Raw genomic sequence first — 17,473 nt, 5'->3', positions numbered from 1 at the left:
ATTATCATTTTTAATTGTTCAATATTGATGATAACACACAGAGTTTGTTCGATTTGAACCAGATAAGTTCGATTCGACATGAATGTTTAAATTCGAACTCGGAAAATTTGGTTTGATATATTGTTATTTGTGAAGAAAAGACATGAAAAAAATATAAATTTGAATCAATTAACTGCTAAACCTAGAGAAAAAAGGAGAGCAAGTTTTGGGCGTCTAGCCAGTTGAAGGATGAATCCAAGTGTGCTTTTAGCGTAGATTGGGCAGCCTATGATTCACATGTACGTGTTATCGCGGAGGTTAAAAGTTAAATGGTTAAGAGTTAATAAATTGAATTATACCAATTAATACGGTTTTAAAAAATGAACTTGTTAACTAAAAAAATTATTTTTAATCCAATCATACCCTTTATACATTGGGTCGAGTTGTCGGATTGTTTTGGGTTAAAACTCGAATAAAATTATTTAAATATTTTTAGGAGTCAAAATTACATTCTAGTTTAAAGCCAATAATTTAAAGCGTGTTACCCATAAAATAATTATTTTATTTTGAATATATTATTTATTACAATAAATACATAAATTTAAATTTTAAATAATAATACTATAATTAAAAAATCGGGTTGAGTTGAGTCAGTAAGAGTTTAAATTTTTTGAACATTGACCCAATTTATTATATTCGGGTTGACAAAAAATTAAATCAATTAAAATTCAGGTTTTGGATAGTGGGACGGGTTGGGTCGATTTTGCGGTTTGATCAGTTTTTTGTTCACCCCTAATCACATGTGAACATATTATTTGGTGTCTTTATTATTTTTTGAAATAAAATTATCAATGAAATACTTGTAGCCAGATTCTAAGTTATTGTAATACCATTGAAATATTTATAATCAGTTTCATTATGTTAATTTTTTTTCAAGTTTATCAAAATATAAATCTTCCAAGGGATGATTTATTTTTTGGTGGAACCAATACCAAATAAGCGATGGGAATTTAGGTAAGAAGTGGAATGGTAGATGGAATTAGGTGCCTCAATCATAATTCACCCCTAAACCAAACATGGACACTGACTGGACTAATTTTATTTTAATATACTTTATTGTGCCTAAACACAGGATTACAAGAGGAGGGCAAAAGTAAAACAAAGAAAGGGGTGAAAATTAATTTAGATGCACAATGGGAATAACTTTATGCATGCACTTTAAGTACCTTAGTCATCATGATTGATAAGTGATACTCCCCGTCCCAAATTAGTTATTAGCTTTGACTTTTATACTTATTTTAAAATGCTTTAACTGTATATTTATTTTGATTATTTTTTAATTTCTTTTTTATAATTAAAAATTTAAACCTAAATTTTATTAAAAAAATTGAAAATTAATTAACGGAAGTATGGAATAAGTTACCTTAAATTACTTGTAAAAATTAAATGAGACCCTAATTTGGCCTGGAGGGAGTAACTCCAAAAGTGCAATTAAAAAGACTGATTTGCACGTCTTGTGACGCAATTTATGCTCGGCCTTATTGTGTACTGCTGCTAATATATTATTTGATTGACTATCTGTCAAAAATCCTCTGCCTATAATGTATCTTACAAGTTTAAACTAGTGTTCTTCATAATCCAGGTCCATCTGCAAGACTTTTAATCTTGTGAATACTCTTCATTTCTTGTTAAGACTTTGAAAGTATGAATCTGGGTCGAGGTGGAGTGCTTGAGTATATAAATTTCTATGATTGATCATAACAGAAAAGACCAAGCACGTGAGTATTTAAATTTCCGCGATTGATCAATAACAGATAAGGCAGATAGTGTTTTTGTAATTGATCATGACTAAATATTAAGCCACCTTGATTTGCATATTGACCAAACCACAAAATGAAAAACCCCATAGGTATCTAGACATCGAAAAAATTCTGAATCTTTGTGTGTAAAGGCTACATTGTAAGAATCTTTCTGGATAAACTATAAAAACCAAAAAAGCGAGGTTCCTCTTTGATTCGGTGCTGGATGAGAGCTGTGAAACAGTACACAATATCTGATTCAGGATTCTAACCCCCTTCTCTCCTGTTAAAAGAATTTTTTCATCCAAGGTGAATGTTAAGCCACTGTCTCATTTGCTACGTTTTTTGGCTTCGCTGTAGAGGATGACCCCGAAAACTGTAAGTGCATAGCCTAGCATTCCTGTTACTGATACCGGATTCTTGAAAATCAGTATGGAGACAACCACCGCTACTGCTCCTTTAGCATTCCCCAGGACCTGGAAGAACATAACAATTAGGTTACTGGACCGAGAGACTACCTTAACGAAGCCACTGATTCAGTTAAACTAAACTCTCTGATATGAAACAATCTCCCAGTTAACATATTTTATTAAGTAGACTCGTATATATCAGTGGTAATATGCTGAGGCATACTCAGCATACCTGTCTAAATAGGAATTTCACACATTTTTTCCCATAAAAAAAAAAAAAATACTTTGGCGAATAAAAGGAAGAAATTTTACCTGGAGAGTCAGAGCACTGGTGTGCTTCGTTACCATGAAGTTGGCCAAATTCGCAAAATATGCAAGCGTCGAGTTGAATAATAGGTACCACACGATCCTGAAATCAATGCTTGCGAGAGCTAATGTGATACCGACCACATTTCCTTCCATATAAAGTGTTACAGGAAGCAGCAGAGCAACAGCTATTGGAGCCATGTATAGGAGGAGATTCATAGAATTCAACTTCTCCCTTGAAAAAAAATAGATAAACAGATTCGATATATATCAAGCAAAGCGGAATCTGGTCCTTAGCAGTTGGCATGACCATATGCATTTTGGAGATGGGAAAAAAGATGATGGAAAGAGAATATTACTCTTCTGAAGAAAGCAAGACTCCTTGGAGCACTGTTTTGAGTGCTCTACCGGCCGTAGCACCAACACACATTATAAAACCAAAGAGATGGAAACTTGGCTCCCCCTGTGATATGCAAGAGGAACATTTAATTGACTCAGAACCGGCATAGAATATTAGTTAGCAATTAGAAAACAAATCAGAATAATTATACAGTTTGCAACAAGAAGTAACACATGGAAGAAGTTTTCATCTTTTCATACCCCGCTAGCAATTATGACTCCAGTGACTACGGGAACAAGAGTGGCATAAACGAGCAGAGCCTCCGTATTCATGGTGATCAAATATGCAAACACAGCAGTAAAAAATGGTGTAGTGGCTCCAATAGCCTGATTAAACGACACTGGCAAATACCTCAGTGAAATGTTTCCACTCACAACAGAGGCACAGAACACAAAACTCAGTGCAGAAATCTTAAAGAACTGAACCCATGATCGGATCGTTTGCATAGGAACCAGCTCCATCCACGCAACAGCTACGTAACTCAGCAATGAACAAGCTGTCATGTGACACATAGTTAAGAAGAATGGGTACTTAAATCCATAGTTGCTCAATAGATATTTGTTAAGCAACAAAACCCCAATGTTTGATGAGTACCATGCTGATATGAGCCAGATTGTGTAGAATCGGCTCCCTGTCATTTCTGACATTTAGTTTGATTCAATTCAACCAAAAAATATAATTCTCAGCATCTCTTTATTGTTTATACTAGTGAAAAAGATTGAACTTGCCGATGCTGCAGAGATTTGAAATGTGAAATGTAGCTTGTGTAGACCATTATAATTTAAGCAAAGTGATCATAGACTTGTAGTTGAATCAAATTCTACTTTAATCCTTGGGATACTCTAAATCACTGATAAAAATAATCACTCTAGATATATCTTAAATATTCCACGTCTATAAGAGAAAGTTCCTATATAGAGGGTGCTTGAACATGTGGATTAAAATCACATATACAGCAAAATGAATGATTAAATCGCAAGCAAAGGGTGCTCTTCAAAGTTGTTTGAGGTAGGTTTAGGTTTGAAGCGATTTAATCATCACGTGCAAACAATTACAGTAGCAAGCTTAATACATTGAACATATAAGCTGACCAGTCTATAAAATGTGCATCAGATCATACTAAAATTGTGAAGATCGCGAGTTTTAGAGTTAAATCAGGTGTTACCAAATAAACACGCTATGAATCAACTAAATGAAGTATGAAGTAAGAAGTATAATATGATGTACTAACCCCGGGAAACACAGGAGGCAGCCAAAACATAGCAAATCACCAGTACCATATCTCATAAGCCAATTATCAACTATTCAGAGTCAAATTTAGATTTAAGAAGCAGTTTAATAAAAATCCATATACTTGTAATAAAGTGATCATATACTCATTCAAATATTTCAAGCATTGCAGCAAAGATGAGCAAAAATAATGCCAGAAGTCTTCTCAACGCCAAGAAATTACATAAAAACAAAGTCTTAGATTCCAAGTTTGAACTGGAAAAAGTGTATCTGATACATCACTGGCTTCACCTGGTAGGCTAAACCCCTCCAAACCAAGCAATGAAATGTTTCCACCAGTCCGGTGCATGAATTAGAATAGAAATATATAACAAAAATACATATGTATATTTGTGAAGATTGAAAGGTTGAGCTAATTTACAGGGCTAATGTGAAAATTTCCGAGAAATTTTTGAAGTTAGCTGTTATGTTTTTGCGTTTTCTGGAGTTTCAACAGTCAATTTACCAAATGATTAAACTCAGATTCATGGTGAATGAAATTTTTTTGGCTAAAATTTTTCATTGCATCCATGTTTAGCACCTTGTTAAACAGATTAGTCGTAAACACAATTTGAAAGATCTTAAAGTAGTAATACAAGTGCAAATTGTTAGCTATGCATCATTGGAGCGTAAACAGATTAATCGTAAACACAATTTGAAAGGCCTTAAAGTAGTAATACAAGTGCAACTGTTGACTATAAGTTCCTATATTCTGTTCATAAGGATTATCGCATTAGGATTTTCTTCTTTCCCAAAGCAAACTTAATCAAACCACAAAACAGAAAACCCCTAGGTATTTAGTTAGCGTAATAAAAACCTTTCTGAATGAACGATATACAAAAACCCAAAAAGTGAGGTTCCTCTTTGATTCAGTGCTGGAAGAGCTGTACAACAGTATACAATACTGGATTCAGAACTCTCACCCCTTCCCCCCAGTTAAAGGAACTTTTTTATCCAAGCCAATGTCACATTTGCTACGTTTTTTGGCTTCGCTGTAGAGGATAACCCCAAAAACTGTAAGTGCATGCCCAAGCATTCCTGTTACTGATACGGGGTTTTGAAAAATCAATATGGAGACAACCACCGCTACTGCCCCTTTAGCATTCCCCAAGACCTGGAAGAACATAACGATTAGGTTACTGGACCAAGAGACTACCTTAGCGAAGCCACAATCTGATTCAGCTGAACTACATTTTCTCTGTTATGATACAATCTTCCGTTAACATAATTCATTAACATCATAGAAATTGATATGAAAATGGGAGAAGACACAAAAGATTTTTGACACCATCTTAGAGCATTCATCTAAATCCTCGAGGGAATGCCCTAAAACTCTTCCTTGTCAAAGATATTGATACATGCCATAGCAAAGATAAGGTCAGGCCAAGCTCTTGCAAGCAAACACATTTCATCTAAATGAAGTCAGAAAATAAGACTTTGTATACGTGATCCAGTAGACTGGTCATGAATTCGGAGGAATTGGTATGTGTCTAGCAAGTTGCAGATCAAAATTAAGTTTTTACACCTGATGTAGACATCGATCAAAAAGAAGTACATTCACTTGACGTAAGGGGAACCTCGTATATAAGCCGGTGATCACACTTTTTTTCAAGGAAACAAACACTTTAACGAATAAAAGGAAGATAAGGTACCTGGAGAGTCAGAGCACTGGTGTGCATTGTGACCAAAAAGTTGGCCAAATTCACAAAATAAGCAAGCACCGAGTTGAATAGCAGGTACCACACGATCATGAAATCAACGCTTGCAAGAGCTAATGTAATATTAACCACATTTCCTTCTATGTAAAGTGTTACAGGAAGTAGTAGAACAACAGCTATAGGAGCCATGTATAGAAGGAGATTCATAGAATTCAACTTTTCCCTTGAAAAACATATAGGTAACAAAGATTCAATATATATCAAACAAAGTTTTGACCATATGCAATTTAGGAGATGGAAAAAAGATGACGAGGAAAGAAATTACCCTTCCGAAGAAAGCAGGACCCCTTGGAGCACCGTTTTGAGTGCTCTACCAGCCGTAGCAGCAACACACATTAATAATCCAAAGAAATGGAAACTTGACTCCCCCTGCGACATTCAAGTGGAACATTAAAATAGATCCATAACGGGCATATAGTTTTCTTCAATAGTTATACTCTGATAAAAACATCAAATTGCCAGTATGTGGTTATTAACGGCAAGCTCTTTGACCACATAATTGTAGCATAACAGTTAACAAATTTACCTGTCTTATAGAAAAGTTTCAGACAACTTCAGAACGGTTATGCTAACGCTAGTTGATACAGTTATAAACATGCAGAGAAAGTAAGAGTATATTTGGAATATTGAGTCATATGAAATGAAAAAGGAATTGACAAAATAAATTAATAAATCTGCAAACAAATGTTACAGTTAGCAATGAGAACCTTTAAGAGTTTTTAAAAAACAAATCTGAATAATTATTCAAATTTGCAATAAGAAGTAACACATGAAACAAGTTTTCTTCCTTTTCATACCCCGCTAGCAATTATGGCTCCAGTGACTACCGGAACAAGAGTGGCATATACGAGCTGAGACTCCGTCTTCATGGTGATCAAATATGCAAATACAGCAGTAAAAAATGGCGTGGTGGCTCCAATAGCCCGATTTAACGACACAGGCAAATACCTGAGCGAGATGTTTCCACTCACAACAGAAGCACAGAAGACAAAACTAAGTGCAGAAATCTTAAAGAACTGAACCCGTGATCGGATCATTTGCCGAGGAACCAGCTCCATCCATGCAACAGCTATGTAGCTCAATAATGAACAGGCTATCATGTGACACATAGTCAAAAAAATTGGATACTTAAATCCATAGTTGCTTAACAGATATTTGTTCAGCAATAAAACCCCAATGTTTGATAAGTACCATGCTGATACGAGGCCGACTGTGAAGAATCGGTTCCCCGTTATTGCTGACATTTAGGTTGATTCGATTCAACCATCAAATGTTATTCTCAACCTCTCTTTTACTGGTTAGAGTTGTAAAGAAAATTAAACTTGAAGACGAGGTCTGTCACTGTTGATGGGTCATGGGTGTAAAAATTATATTATATAATGAAATTATAGGTGTCTGTGTATGTGTGTGTGTTTCTTGGTGATGCAGTATTTTGGAATTCAGAGTGTAGCTCGCGTGGACCATTGTAATATAAGCAAAGTGACAATAGACTTGTACTTGAATCAATTCTACTTGTTTCCTTAGAATCGTCTAAATCTATTAAAGATTTTGTAATCATTCTGGATCTCTCTCAGAGTTCCACATTCACGAGAGAAAGTTCCTATATTGAGGGTGATTCAACATGTGTTAAGATCACATTTTTCAGCAAAATGTAACACTAAACAAGTGGGAAAACAACTTACAAGCTTAATACATTGAAATAACTAAGCTGAGAAGCTTCTGAAGTGAATATCATATGGTATCATCTTTTGACATGGATTTTGTATCATCTTAAAATGTATCAACACATACTGAAATTGTAGAGCTTGCATGTTTCAGAGAAAAATCAGGTCTTGGGAAACGATCATCACCAAATCAAAAACAATGATTATTTAGGATTCAAAGGAAAAAAAAATCAGATTTCAATCCAGGTCTGATGACTCACTCAGCTTCTATATTTTGGTGCATGCTACGGTACAATGCACCGTCACAAAAACACATTCTTGATGATCTAAATAATGCAAGAGGTATCAAACGACCTACTACCCCAGGAAACACTTGGTAACAACTCCTACGATGCAGCCAAAACAAAGCAAACCATCGCTACCATATCTAATAAGCTAATCCTCTACTAATCAGAGGCAGATTCTGATTGGAGAAGCAATAAATTAAAAACCCATATACTGGTAACAAACTAGTCATACTCATTCAAAGATTTCATGCATCACAATTGAAATGAACCAAAATTATAAGTCTTCTCAACACCAAGCAATTACATAAAAACAATGTCTTAGATTCTAAGTTTGCACTGGAAAAAAGTCTATCTAATACATCACTGGCTTCGACCTGGTAAGCTAAAACCCTCCAAAGCAAGCAATGTAATGTTCCCACCAGTCCAGTGATTCTGCAATGAGAAACAAAAACAAATGAGCTAAAATAGAAACATAGACCAAAATATATAGGTCTATTAAAAAATAAGAATGGAATATAACCCGTGTTGAGTTTGATTAGGAAGAATAAAATTAGGAGGGGAAAGAAATGAAATTTGTAAAAATTCATGGGTACAAGTTTTCATTCCTTTCCAACTCAATGCAAGCATTCAAAACTAGATCTCAAATACACCAGTTTCAAAAAATATGATCACTATCCCCTCTACTAATTATCCTTTAAAATTATATCATACAAATTTTGCAATCTCTCACTTTTGAAATTTGTTTATGACTGACTATACATTCCATTCCTTCCCCGTACCACCACTCATGACTCATTTTAACCAAAAACAACAATAGGCTTCATTTGGCCACGGAGAATGGATGGAATAAAATGGGAAATTGTGAACAGAACTAAAGGAGAAAATGGAGATGGGAGGGAAGAATGAAAAAATCTTTGATGACATCTGTGAAGAAAAATGAGTTACATGGAGAATGAAGTTTTCCATCTTGATTGGGTGACTCTGAGCTTCACTACAATTTGTATTTAAAACAGAATAGACAAGGCAATGAAAATCATGAATGTTCATTCATAAAATTTTCAGATTTCTTCTATTTTCCCAAATTCCATTCACTCCCAAAAACAACAGTACGATGCAGCACACTGGAAAAGAAATTATGCACACATAGAAATTCACTTTTTGAAAGAAATATTTATCTACAACACCAACACATCAGCCTCTTTTTACAAGGAAAAAACATGTTACCTATGACCAGAAAGCAATGCTACATATCAAGGACATGTAGTGACTAATTCAGCATCATACAATTTTGTTTTGCACAATTTGTTTTCACATTGTATTATCATGACATAACTGCACAACAGTAAACCGCTGATAAAAGTAAAAGTATATGGTTCAGCTCTAACAAGGCCCTTCACGAATAAAGTTAACTCCATTTATTACCGATTAAGAGAAGACGACTTCTTAGCAAGAACAAACAAACACCACACTAAAGACCTTGGTCAAGTATATTACACTTACCAACACCTATATTTTTGCAGAAAAAGTCAACAAATTACGTACCAAAACACATTTCAATTTGCTAATACTATTCACACTTATAGTTATACTAGAGTGTTCATCTATTAGAAACAAACATGGAATTGGAACTTACGTTATTCTTAAATGTAACTCAATTGCTTAATTATGACAAGAAGACTGGCATTCTTTCACTCAAATTCAACGAAATTCAAAAAACGGATCCTCATTCCGTGTTTTTTAAACCAACACAACACAAACGCATGAAAATTAGCAACAGAACAGGTTTGACAAAAAGTAACAACCATTAGCTAAAAAAACAAGCAATTTACATTAATACAAGCAACAATGCAACATGAAAGTTAACGTCTGCAGTATATTTCCAAATATTAGATAACAATGCATCTTACATTTGTCAAAAACCCATATATTCGCAGAAAAATTCAACAAATTTATGTGCAGTAAATTGGCAAAAATAGCCATCACTGAACAACATACTTATATCTTTTAAAGTAAAAAAACCAACTAAATTAAATTAAAACTAAAGAAGCAATTCAAATACGAAACAAAATGAATGAATTATAAACATTACCTCATATGTTGCTCGGGTACATCATGACCCTGACCCTCGATCCCTACAAAACCAACACCCAGCAACAAAATCAACAAACCATAACCCACATTTCAACAAGAACATACACAAAAACATCGTAGATTTCAAACAATTACCATGGACTTAGGAGGCAGATTGGAGGTGAACTTAGCACGAACAATACCAGTGTTACCATGAGGCCTAATAACCTTACCCCAAATACAACGATAATGGGACCCACCAACCTTAACTTTGGCTTTGTAAATGTAAGCCACACGCTTTCCTTGGTACCATGAAACCTCTTCTTTAGTGTTGACACCTTCTATCTGAACTAAAGATGTGTTTGGGTACTGGTTTGATTTTGATCTCTTGTAACCCAAGATTGTTCCTCGTACATAGAGCCTAACAAACATAATACAATTTTATTCAGACAAAACATACTAAATGTGTGAGAGAGAGGGGGAGAGGGAGACAGAGAGAGGGAGGGAGGGAGGAAGAGAGAGAGAGCGAGGGGAGGTGGAGAGAGAGATGGGGGAGAGTGAGAGAGAGATGGGGGAGAGAGAGAGAGATTGGGAGAGAGAGGGGAGAGAGGGAGTGAGTGAGAGAGAGAGGGAGAGAGGGAGTGAGTGAGAGAGATGGCGTTACCTAACACGCTCGCCTTGTCTGCCCTTCACCATTTTCGGTTGATCTGAGAAGTGGCTTACCCCGATGCTATGAAGAGGTGCTGAAGGAGAAGAAGTGTCAAACCCTAATTGATATGGTAGTTATATATAAATGTGGGTCTATTGTTTATACTGGGTTTATTTTGTTTTGGGCCTTCTTAGTACTTTCTCAGATTTAGGAACTGAGAAGCCCGGGTAGGGTGTATGTTAATGGGCTTCTTAAGCTATCGGATTATTTAGCCTTGCACAAATACAAATTATTGAATAGCCCCTTCAAAACCAAGTTATTAAGTTTTAAAATAGGTTTTTTTTAAAATTACCTAAGTCTATAAATATTTTTGTAAAAATACTGTCATTTTTTTAATAAATTTGCAAAAATACTTTTTAATTTGTAAAAATACTATTTTTCAAAAAAAAAAAATCAAAAATACGATTTTTTTGCAACTGTAATCAAATGCATGCAACATTTGACGAGTTTTTGCAACTACATGTAACCTTACATGCAACTTAAATCAACCAAAAAAAACTTTATTCAACTAGTTGCGTATCTGGTTGATTTTGGTAGATTTCCGTATTTTTACAAAAAAATGAGAAGATAGTAAAATCACAAAAAAAACTTAGAAAAGTTAGTATTTTTGGTAAATTCTCTTTTTTATTTGATAATTTAATTTTTTTGGTTCAAATGAAAAACCAGAGTCAGCTAAAAAACCAGATTGAGAACCCACTTAAATGTAATTGAAAATTTTATTAATTTTAGTTCTCGTCAGTTAGTTATTTTAACGATTTATTTTCTAAACCTTTTGATTTCCCTCTTTAAAACTTCAGTTTCTTGTTCCTTCATTTGCCTGGGATTTCTTATATAAGATAAGCTAGAAAAATGTCCATATAAATTTCATTTTTGTCTCCGAAACATGGCCACCTCTTCTAAGTTGCTAGTTCTTTGCATCTTCATTGCAGCCTGTTTCACATTCACCATTGTAATGTCTCGGCCATTATCGATCTCAAAATCAACTCTAGCAGCACGGCTAAAAGTCGATGAAGCAGCGGGGTCATCGACTTGTTGGGACTCTATGTTCAAGCTCCAATCGTGCAGCGGTGAAGTCATTCTTTTTTTCCTCAATGGAGAAGCGTACCTAGGCCCGAGTTGTTGTCGTGCTATAAGAATTATCGGACATGATTGCTGGCCTTCCATGCTTGGCTCCCTCGGATTCACTTCCGAGGAGGATGACATTCTCCGTGGCTATTGTGATGCCTCCAACTCCAATGTCACCTCTCCTTCACACACTGCCAATGTCACTACAAATTTTTCCCATACCTAAGTTCTAAGTACCTTCAATAGGTTAAAGCTTCTTAAATTTGTAGCCAACCTATGGTTAATAACCATAACCGAATAAAGTGCCATTTTAATCGATGTAATATTCGTTCTTATTGAGTTTTGGTGGGTTTTTTTAGGCTTTTTGTTTCGAATTGTAATGTTTCTGCAGATGAAATGAGATCAACAATCCAAACCAAGATACAATTCCTGTTTTTTATGGCTTAAGATTAGTTGCTGGTTTGAACAAATTTTTACAGAAGTTCCATAAACTAGACAATGACTTTACCTAAAATTTATATCTTACTGATTGAGACCGGAAATTAGTTGAATGTAAACTTAATTTAGTAAGTATATTAGTAGTAGTCTAAAGCTCAATAATGTTTCTTCTTATTAGAGCAAAAAAAATACAGGGGAGATAGGTGGATGTTCATCCTTAATTTTAGGACACAATATCAGAAAAGCCATAAAAACATGAAAGTGTGCAATTTTCACGTAATGCATGCTCAGACAACAAAACAAAAAACTAGGGATAATCAAATAAAGCAAACTTTGTGATTTCACCTTAGGCAAGAAGCTTCAATTCAATGATCATTTCACATTTTTGTTTATTAATTTACAACATCTCCCACGTTAGATGTCACCTATAGCTGAAGCTAGCTCGGTCCATACACTTCTGCCCCTATCCACCTCGAGATCACGAAGAAGGCCAAAAGATTTCATTGAATCTACAGAAGAAGATGAGGATGAAGATGGCGGTGGAGGATGCACTAGTGATGGCAGTAGCCGTAACCACCTCCACAACCATACGTTACACCACCACTCAGGGTTGCCTCTGGTGGATTGTTCTGTCATGTTGAGACGGAATATGAGATCTTTATTAAGAGTTTTGAGGCCGAGAAATAAGAGTTTAAGACATTGGGTTTCTGGAGTTCTACTTTTTTTAATAGTCTTCACCATTATTTTGAAGATGATTCTAATGCATAGCTTTCTCAATTCTAGTACTGCGGATTTGAAGAGAGATGATTTCTTGATACATCCCCTGCAGAAAAATGATTTTTTGATACATCCAAAGAAGAGAAATGATCACTTGATACATCCCATGAAAAGAAATGATTTCTTGATACATCCGGTAAAGAAAAATGATGTCGTGATCCATCCCCTGAAGAAAGATGATTTCTTAATACATCCCGTGAAGAAAAATGACTTCTTGAAACATCCTGCAAAGACAAATGATTTTTTGGTACATCCCTTGAATAAAAATGAATTCTTTATACATCCCAATGTAGTGAACAATATTCAGGAGAACATTTTTGAGGAGAAATCAGAAGAAAATAATCTTGAGCTTCGAGAAGCTATGAAGAACTACCTGGTCAGAGCTCTCTCTCAATTAAGCAGACTGTTTTGAAATAATTGTTACATTTGATTAGTTTCCAGTTAAAGATATGAAAAAACCAGAAACTTTGATCGTTAAGCAAAAAAATATTATAGGATATTGTTGTGTATGGAAGAAATTTGTAGTTTGACAAGATTGAAGTTGATCTCCAAAATTAAGATAGTTAACAGTTGTCTCAATTTTAAATTTTATTATCGGCCATCTTTATGATTTGGTCTCTCTTCATCAGATTCCAGAAATATGGAAGAATCCCAGGAATGACAACTACTACACATGCATTGATAGATCAAGCAAAGAAATCAGTATGTTTCTGATTTCCCAGCTTAAAGTAACAGCACTGACTATTGTTATACATTTTATTTGTTTTTATTAATCAGATCTTATTTATCCTCGATCCTCATTGTTATATTATGCTTTCAGGAAATAAAAGCGCCACCACAAATGGTTATATACTAGTTCATTCCAATGGCGGGCTGAATCAGATGAAAACTGGAGTAAGCATCTAGAGATGTCACACACTAGCTTTCTTAAATTCTAGCACTGTAACCTAGCGGATATTCTTTTTTTCTTGGTAAAAGAAAATTGGGGTTTCAAGTCCCATTGGAGGCATGTGTGTGTGAGTATCACATGTTGGCCTTAAAAAAAGTTGATGCAATAATCTCCATTACTTGGTTCTTGTAGATAAGTGATATGGTTGCAATAGCCAAAATAATGAATGCTACACTGGTTCTTCCTTCCTTGGATCACAAATCCTTTTGGACTGACCCAAGGTACCTCTGATTCTAGATCAAACTGCATGCTGTCATTTTCAGATTATCATTGCCTCGCACATTTAGGTATCAGAAAAACAGTAACTCACCTTTTTTACATATTTTAATATTGTTGATCTAAGACTGATTTATCTCAGTGATTTTAAAGATATTTTTGACTGGATGGTCTTCAAGAATATTCTGCAAGAGGATGTGGAAGTAGTGGAGTCTCTGCCCCCAGAACTCGCAGCTGTAAAGCCGCTTGTGAAATCCCCAGTTTCCTGGTCTAAGGTATGTAGGTGACTTAAGTATAAGATTACTGTTTTGTTAAGATTTAAGAAGTTAAATGTGCTAGAAATTTCTGACAATGTTTTTTTATTAAATTGCAGCCCAGTTATTATAAAAAGCAGATACTTCCATTATTGAAAATGAACAAAGTGATAGAATTTACACATACCAATTCGCGCCTTGCTAATAATTATGTCCCAAACTCAATCCAGAGGCTAAGATGTCGCGCAATGTATGAAGCTCTTCAATTCACAGATGAAATTGATAATCTAGGATCCAGAATAGTAAACAGAATTAAATTTGACAAAGACCCTTATGTTGCTCTACATCTAAGGTACTTTTTTTTAGATTATAAATTAATAAATATAAATTGCAAATGATCCTTGACTTTAACTCGCCACCTCTCATTTTTTTGGTATTAATTTTCTGCAATTGACAATTTATCCCCCAAAAAAGTTAAGTGCTTCTTTTCTTACCATAGAATTCTACATTGTAGATATGAAAAGGATATGCTAGCATTTACAGGCTGCAACCACAATCTGACCTCAAAGGAGTCTGCGGAGCTTAAGAAGATGAGATACCAGGTGAAGCATTGGAAAGAGAAAAACATCAAGAGTAAACAGCGGCGACTAAAGGGTGGCTGTCCCATGACGCCAAGAGAGGCAGCTCTGTTTCTCGAAGCAATGGGCTATCCTTCAGACACTAAAATTTACATAGCTGCAGGGAAGATCTATGGAGAAAACAGTTTGAATGCACTCGTTGAAAAATATCCAAAAGTGTATGATCACTCGACTTTAGCAACAGAAGAGGAGTTGAAACCTTTTATAGGTAAGCACAACAAGCTTGCAGCCTTGGACTACATTGTAGCACTGGAGAGTGATGTTTTTGTGTATACTTATGATGGAAATATGGCCAAGGCAGTGCGTGGCCACCGTATGTTTGAAGGGTTTCGCAAAACCATTGATCCTGACAGGTAATGCAAAACATCACAGTGAATTCAATACAGCCACTCTTCTAGTGCAGTGGTTAGTCTTGGCATGATTGCATCTGATCTATATGACTTTTGAATTGATACAGACACAGTTTTGCAAAACTGGTGGATGCATTGGATGAGGGGAAGCTAAGTTGGGATGTTTTTTCGACACAGATAAAGAACATACACGCAAATAGAACTGCAGCACCGAAGTTTAGAATAGCAGGCATTACGCCTAAACATGAGCAAAGTTTCTATGCAAATCCTTTACCTGGATGTATTTGTAAAATGCCGTCAGAAGGTCAATAGCAACAAAAATTGCAGATACACATGTAAATTATCATTTGTAAAATATAGGAATTCAAACTAGGGATGTGCATGTTTTTTGTAAAATGCAGAGACCACCATTTTGCTTCGCTTTAGCATGTGTACAAAGATACCATTTTCCTTTGGTTTTTGTAACATGTATAGAATCTACCTCCACCTCAGCTAAAAATCAGCCTCTAGTGATCGCATAATTTGATGAACTAATTTTAACAAGCTCTGCAGAGGATTTTAGGTAGATAGTTCAATGTTTAGATAACAAAAATTGACATTCATATTTTCTACTTAAGATCATATGATTTGGGCAATTTGGCACATAAACTACTACTTTTTCTTTTCTTTTGACTGTTTTTACTTATTTAAAAAATATAAAAGTCAATAAACCAATGTACTAACTGTCATTTTGATTTTTTCTGGCAACTGCTTTACAACCGTTGGATCAAGCCAGCGACGGCCCATATATGTTTATCAGTAACAATGTTTAGGTCTTTTGTTGTACTGTAATATAATGAAGATTTAATCTTGCACTAGGGTTCTTGGAAATGCAGGTTTGGGAGTACTAGTTGTTTGGCTGCAATAAGGGTAGGATTCTGTAAAACATTAGGTGGTCAAGGTGTTAATTTTTGTTTTGAAACTTGTTGAGAGGTTTTGCTCTTGGTGGGTTTCTTTTAACTTGAGATTTATTCTTTCAATGGTGAACTCGAAGAAAGTATGGATTTGGGGGTAGATCAATATGCTGTTCTTAACTTACCTACGGATGAACAGGAGGCTGAGTTATTTATCAGGGAAAGAAATTAAAAAAGCTTATCACTCAAAGGTTAAGGAGCTATTTCCAGATGATCTAAATGCTCATGATAATTTTCAGAGGCTGGAGACTTCTTATGAGATTTTCACAAAGTATCGTCAAATGATGTGTGATCTTGAAGAAAGAGAGCGAGCAGCATTTGCTTCTGACTCTAGGGGAAAATCTAGTATGCAAAGAGAGAGTAGTACGGGGTGGTGGTTTGGTGAGGTTGAGGATGTGGTTATCAGAACTTCTGCTAATATAAGCATACTCTGCTACTCTTTCATTTGAATTTCATCTGATCTATCTGTCTTTTGAATTGATACAGTTGGAGTAGCAAACTTTTTACGTCAACAAAATTGCATATGCATGTAACGTTTCATTTGTTAAACAAATATTATTGTACACACTTTTGATTTAAAAAATTATTATAAATTACACATTTTTATGCGATTTAAATTTTCACTTCTAAAATGAATATTACTAATACAATATAATCAACATCTAAAATTTAAAATTTTCATACCAATCATTGTGGTGGAGTTAGGACTGATGCAACTAATTTTTATTCAAAATATTAATATCAATTCTTTAGCAGCCCCTTGCATAATGATGCTAATATAGAATCCCCTCTGTTGCATGGGTTCACCAGCACTACTTATATCTGGAAATTAAATTAACCATAATGTTCTTGGTTCTCACACTTATCAATTAATTTTTGTATAATATTACACTATAAATACGTAGGTCATACTATATGAATATAATTATACAAACAACAGAAAGAAGTAACATAATCAAACCGAGTCTGGATAGGAGAAAGTAGTTTCAATACAATTCAACTTAAATAGTACAATAGCAATCAAATTTCATAAAATTCAACCATCATCAATTGAAGCCTTCATATTTCTCCTTCTGTATACTGGAAATCCATTTTGGTCAAACATAGTATGCGAACTATACCTACAATAGATCAAAATAACTAAATTTGATTAAATTCTCATTAAATGACATGCCGTTGATAATCATTATTTCACTAAAAGCATAAATTGTTTCACTGAAAA

At 34.8% G+C, this 17,473-nt stretch overlaps 4 protein-coding genes across 4 annotated transcripts; 1 reads left to right on the top strand and 3 right to left on the bottom strand.

Annotated features, from left to right (window-relative positions):
- Positions 1-1,817: 1,817 nt before the first annotated feature.
- On the bottom strand, positions 1,818-3,833 carry LOC141705225 (putative sugar phosphate/phosphate translocator At3g11320). The gene is made up of 4 exons (XM_074508265.1): positions 3,095-3,833; positions 2,854-2,957; positions 2,501-2,729; positions 1,818-2,254 (listed from the first exon to the last, which is right to left on the bottom strand). The coding sequence occupies exons 1-4, from the start codon at positions 3,539-3,541 to the stop codon at positions 2,108-2,110; spliced, it is 927 nt and encodes a 308-aa protein (XP_074364366.1). The 5' UTR covers positions 3,542-3,833; the 3' UTR covers positions 1,818-2,107.
- Positions 3,834-4,778: 945 nt separating this feature from the next.
- Positions 4,779-7,125, bottom strand: LOC141705228 (putative sugar phosphate/phosphate translocator At3g11320). The gene is made up of 4 exons (XM_074508270.1): positions 6,679-7,125; positions 6,147-6,250; positions 5,816-6,044; positions 4,779-5,277 (listed from the first exon to the last, which is right to left on the bottom strand). The coding sequence occupies exons 1-4, from the start codon at positions 7,123-7,125 to the stop codon at positions 5,083-5,085; spliced, it is 975 nt and encodes a 324-aa protein (XP_074364371.1). The 3' UTR covers positions 4,779-5,082.
- An 899-nt stretch (positions 7,126-8,024) lies between these two features.
- On the bottom strand, positions 8,025-10,724 carry LOC141705229 (large ribosomal subunit protein eL33w-like). The gene is made up of 4 exons (XM_074508271.1): positions 10,567-10,724; positions 10,059-10,323; positions 9,922-9,964; positions 8,025-8,264 (listed from the first exon to the last, which is right to left on the bottom strand). The coding sequence occupies exons 1-3, from the start codon at positions 10,596-10,598 to the stop codon at positions 9,923-9,925; spliced, it is 339 nt and encodes a 112-aa protein (XP_074364372.1). The 5' UTR covers positions 10,599-10,724; the 3' UTR covers positions 8,025-8,264; position 9,922.
- Positions 10,725-12,529: 1,805 nt separating this feature from the next.
- On the top strand, positions 12,530-15,723 carry LOC141705227 (O-fucosyltransferase 19-like). Its single transcript, XM_074508269.1, has 8 exons — positions 12,530-13,267; positions 13,521-13,593; positions 13,712-13,785; positions 13,973-14,061; positions 14,199-14,331; positions 14,430-14,662; positions 14,825-15,301; positions 15,406-15,723. Exons 1-8 carry the CDS (start codon positions 12,533-12,535, stop codon positions 15,608-15,610), a joined length of 2,019 nt encoding a protein of 672 aa, XP_074364370.1. The 5' UTR covers positions 12,530-12,532; the 3' UTR covers positions 15,611-15,723.
- Positions 15,724-17,473: the final 1,750 nt, after the last annotated feature.

Source organism: Apium graveolens, unplaced genomic scaffold, assembly GCF_009905375.1.
Source record: "Apium graveolens cultivar Ventura unplaced genomic scaffold, ASM990537v1 ctg866, whole genome shotgun sequence".
Lineage (NCBI taxonomy): Eukaryota > Viridiplantae > Streptophyta > Magnoliopsida > Apiales > Apiaceae > Apium > Apium graveolens.
Note: the sequence above shows the minus strand (reverse complement) of the source record. Positions and strands in the feature narration are given on the sequence as shown.

Coding starts and splice junctions, on each gene's coding strand:
- LOC141705228 (XM_074508270.1), bottom strand. CDS start 7,125: ATGTCAGCAATAACGGGGAACCGATTCTTCACAGTCGGCCTCGTATCA. Junction 6,045..6,146: donor GTCCTGCTTTCTTCGGAAGG/GTAATTTCTTTC, acceptor ATGTTTTTCAAG/GGAAAAGTTGAATTCTATGA. Junction 5,278..5,815: donor CCAGTGCTCTGACTCTCCAG/GTACCTTATCTT, acceptor ATGTTCTTCCAG/GTCTTGGGGAATGCTAAAGG.
- LOC141705225 (XM_074508265.1), bottom strand. CDS start 3,541: ATGTCAGAAATGACAGGGAGCCGATTCTACACAATCTGGCTCATATCA. Junction 2,730..2,853: donor GTCTTGCTTTCTTCAGAAGA/GTAATATTCTCT, acceptor TTTTTTTTCAAG/GGAGAAGTTGAATTCTATGA. Junction 2,255..2,500: donor CCAGTGCTCTGACTCTCCAG/GTAAAATTTCTT, acceptor ATGTTCTTCCAG/GTCCTGGGGAATGCTAAAGG.
- LOC141705229 (XM_074508271.1), bottom strand. CDS start 10,598: ATGGTGAAGGGCAGACAAGGCGAGCGTGTTAG. Junction 10,324..10,566: donor AGACAAGGCGAGCGTGTTAG/GTAACGCCATCT, acceptor TATGTTTGTTAG/GCTCTATGTACGAGGAACAA. Junction 9,965..10,058: donor ATCTGCCTCCTAAGTCCATG/GTAATTGTTTGA, acceptor TTGGTTTTGTAG/GGATCGAGGGTCAGGGTCAT.
- LOC141705227 (XM_074508269.1), top strand. CDS start 12,533: ATGTCACCTATAGCTGAAGCTAGCTCGGTCCATACACTTCTGCCCCTA. Junction 13,268..13,520: donor AAGCTATGAAGAACTACCTG/GTCAGAGCTCTC, acceptor TCTCTTCATCAG/ATTCCAGAAATATGGAAGAA. Junction 14,332..14,429: donor CCCCAGTTTCCTGGTCTAAG/GTATGTAGGTGA, acceptor ATTAAATTGCAG/CCCAGTTATTATAAAAAGCA.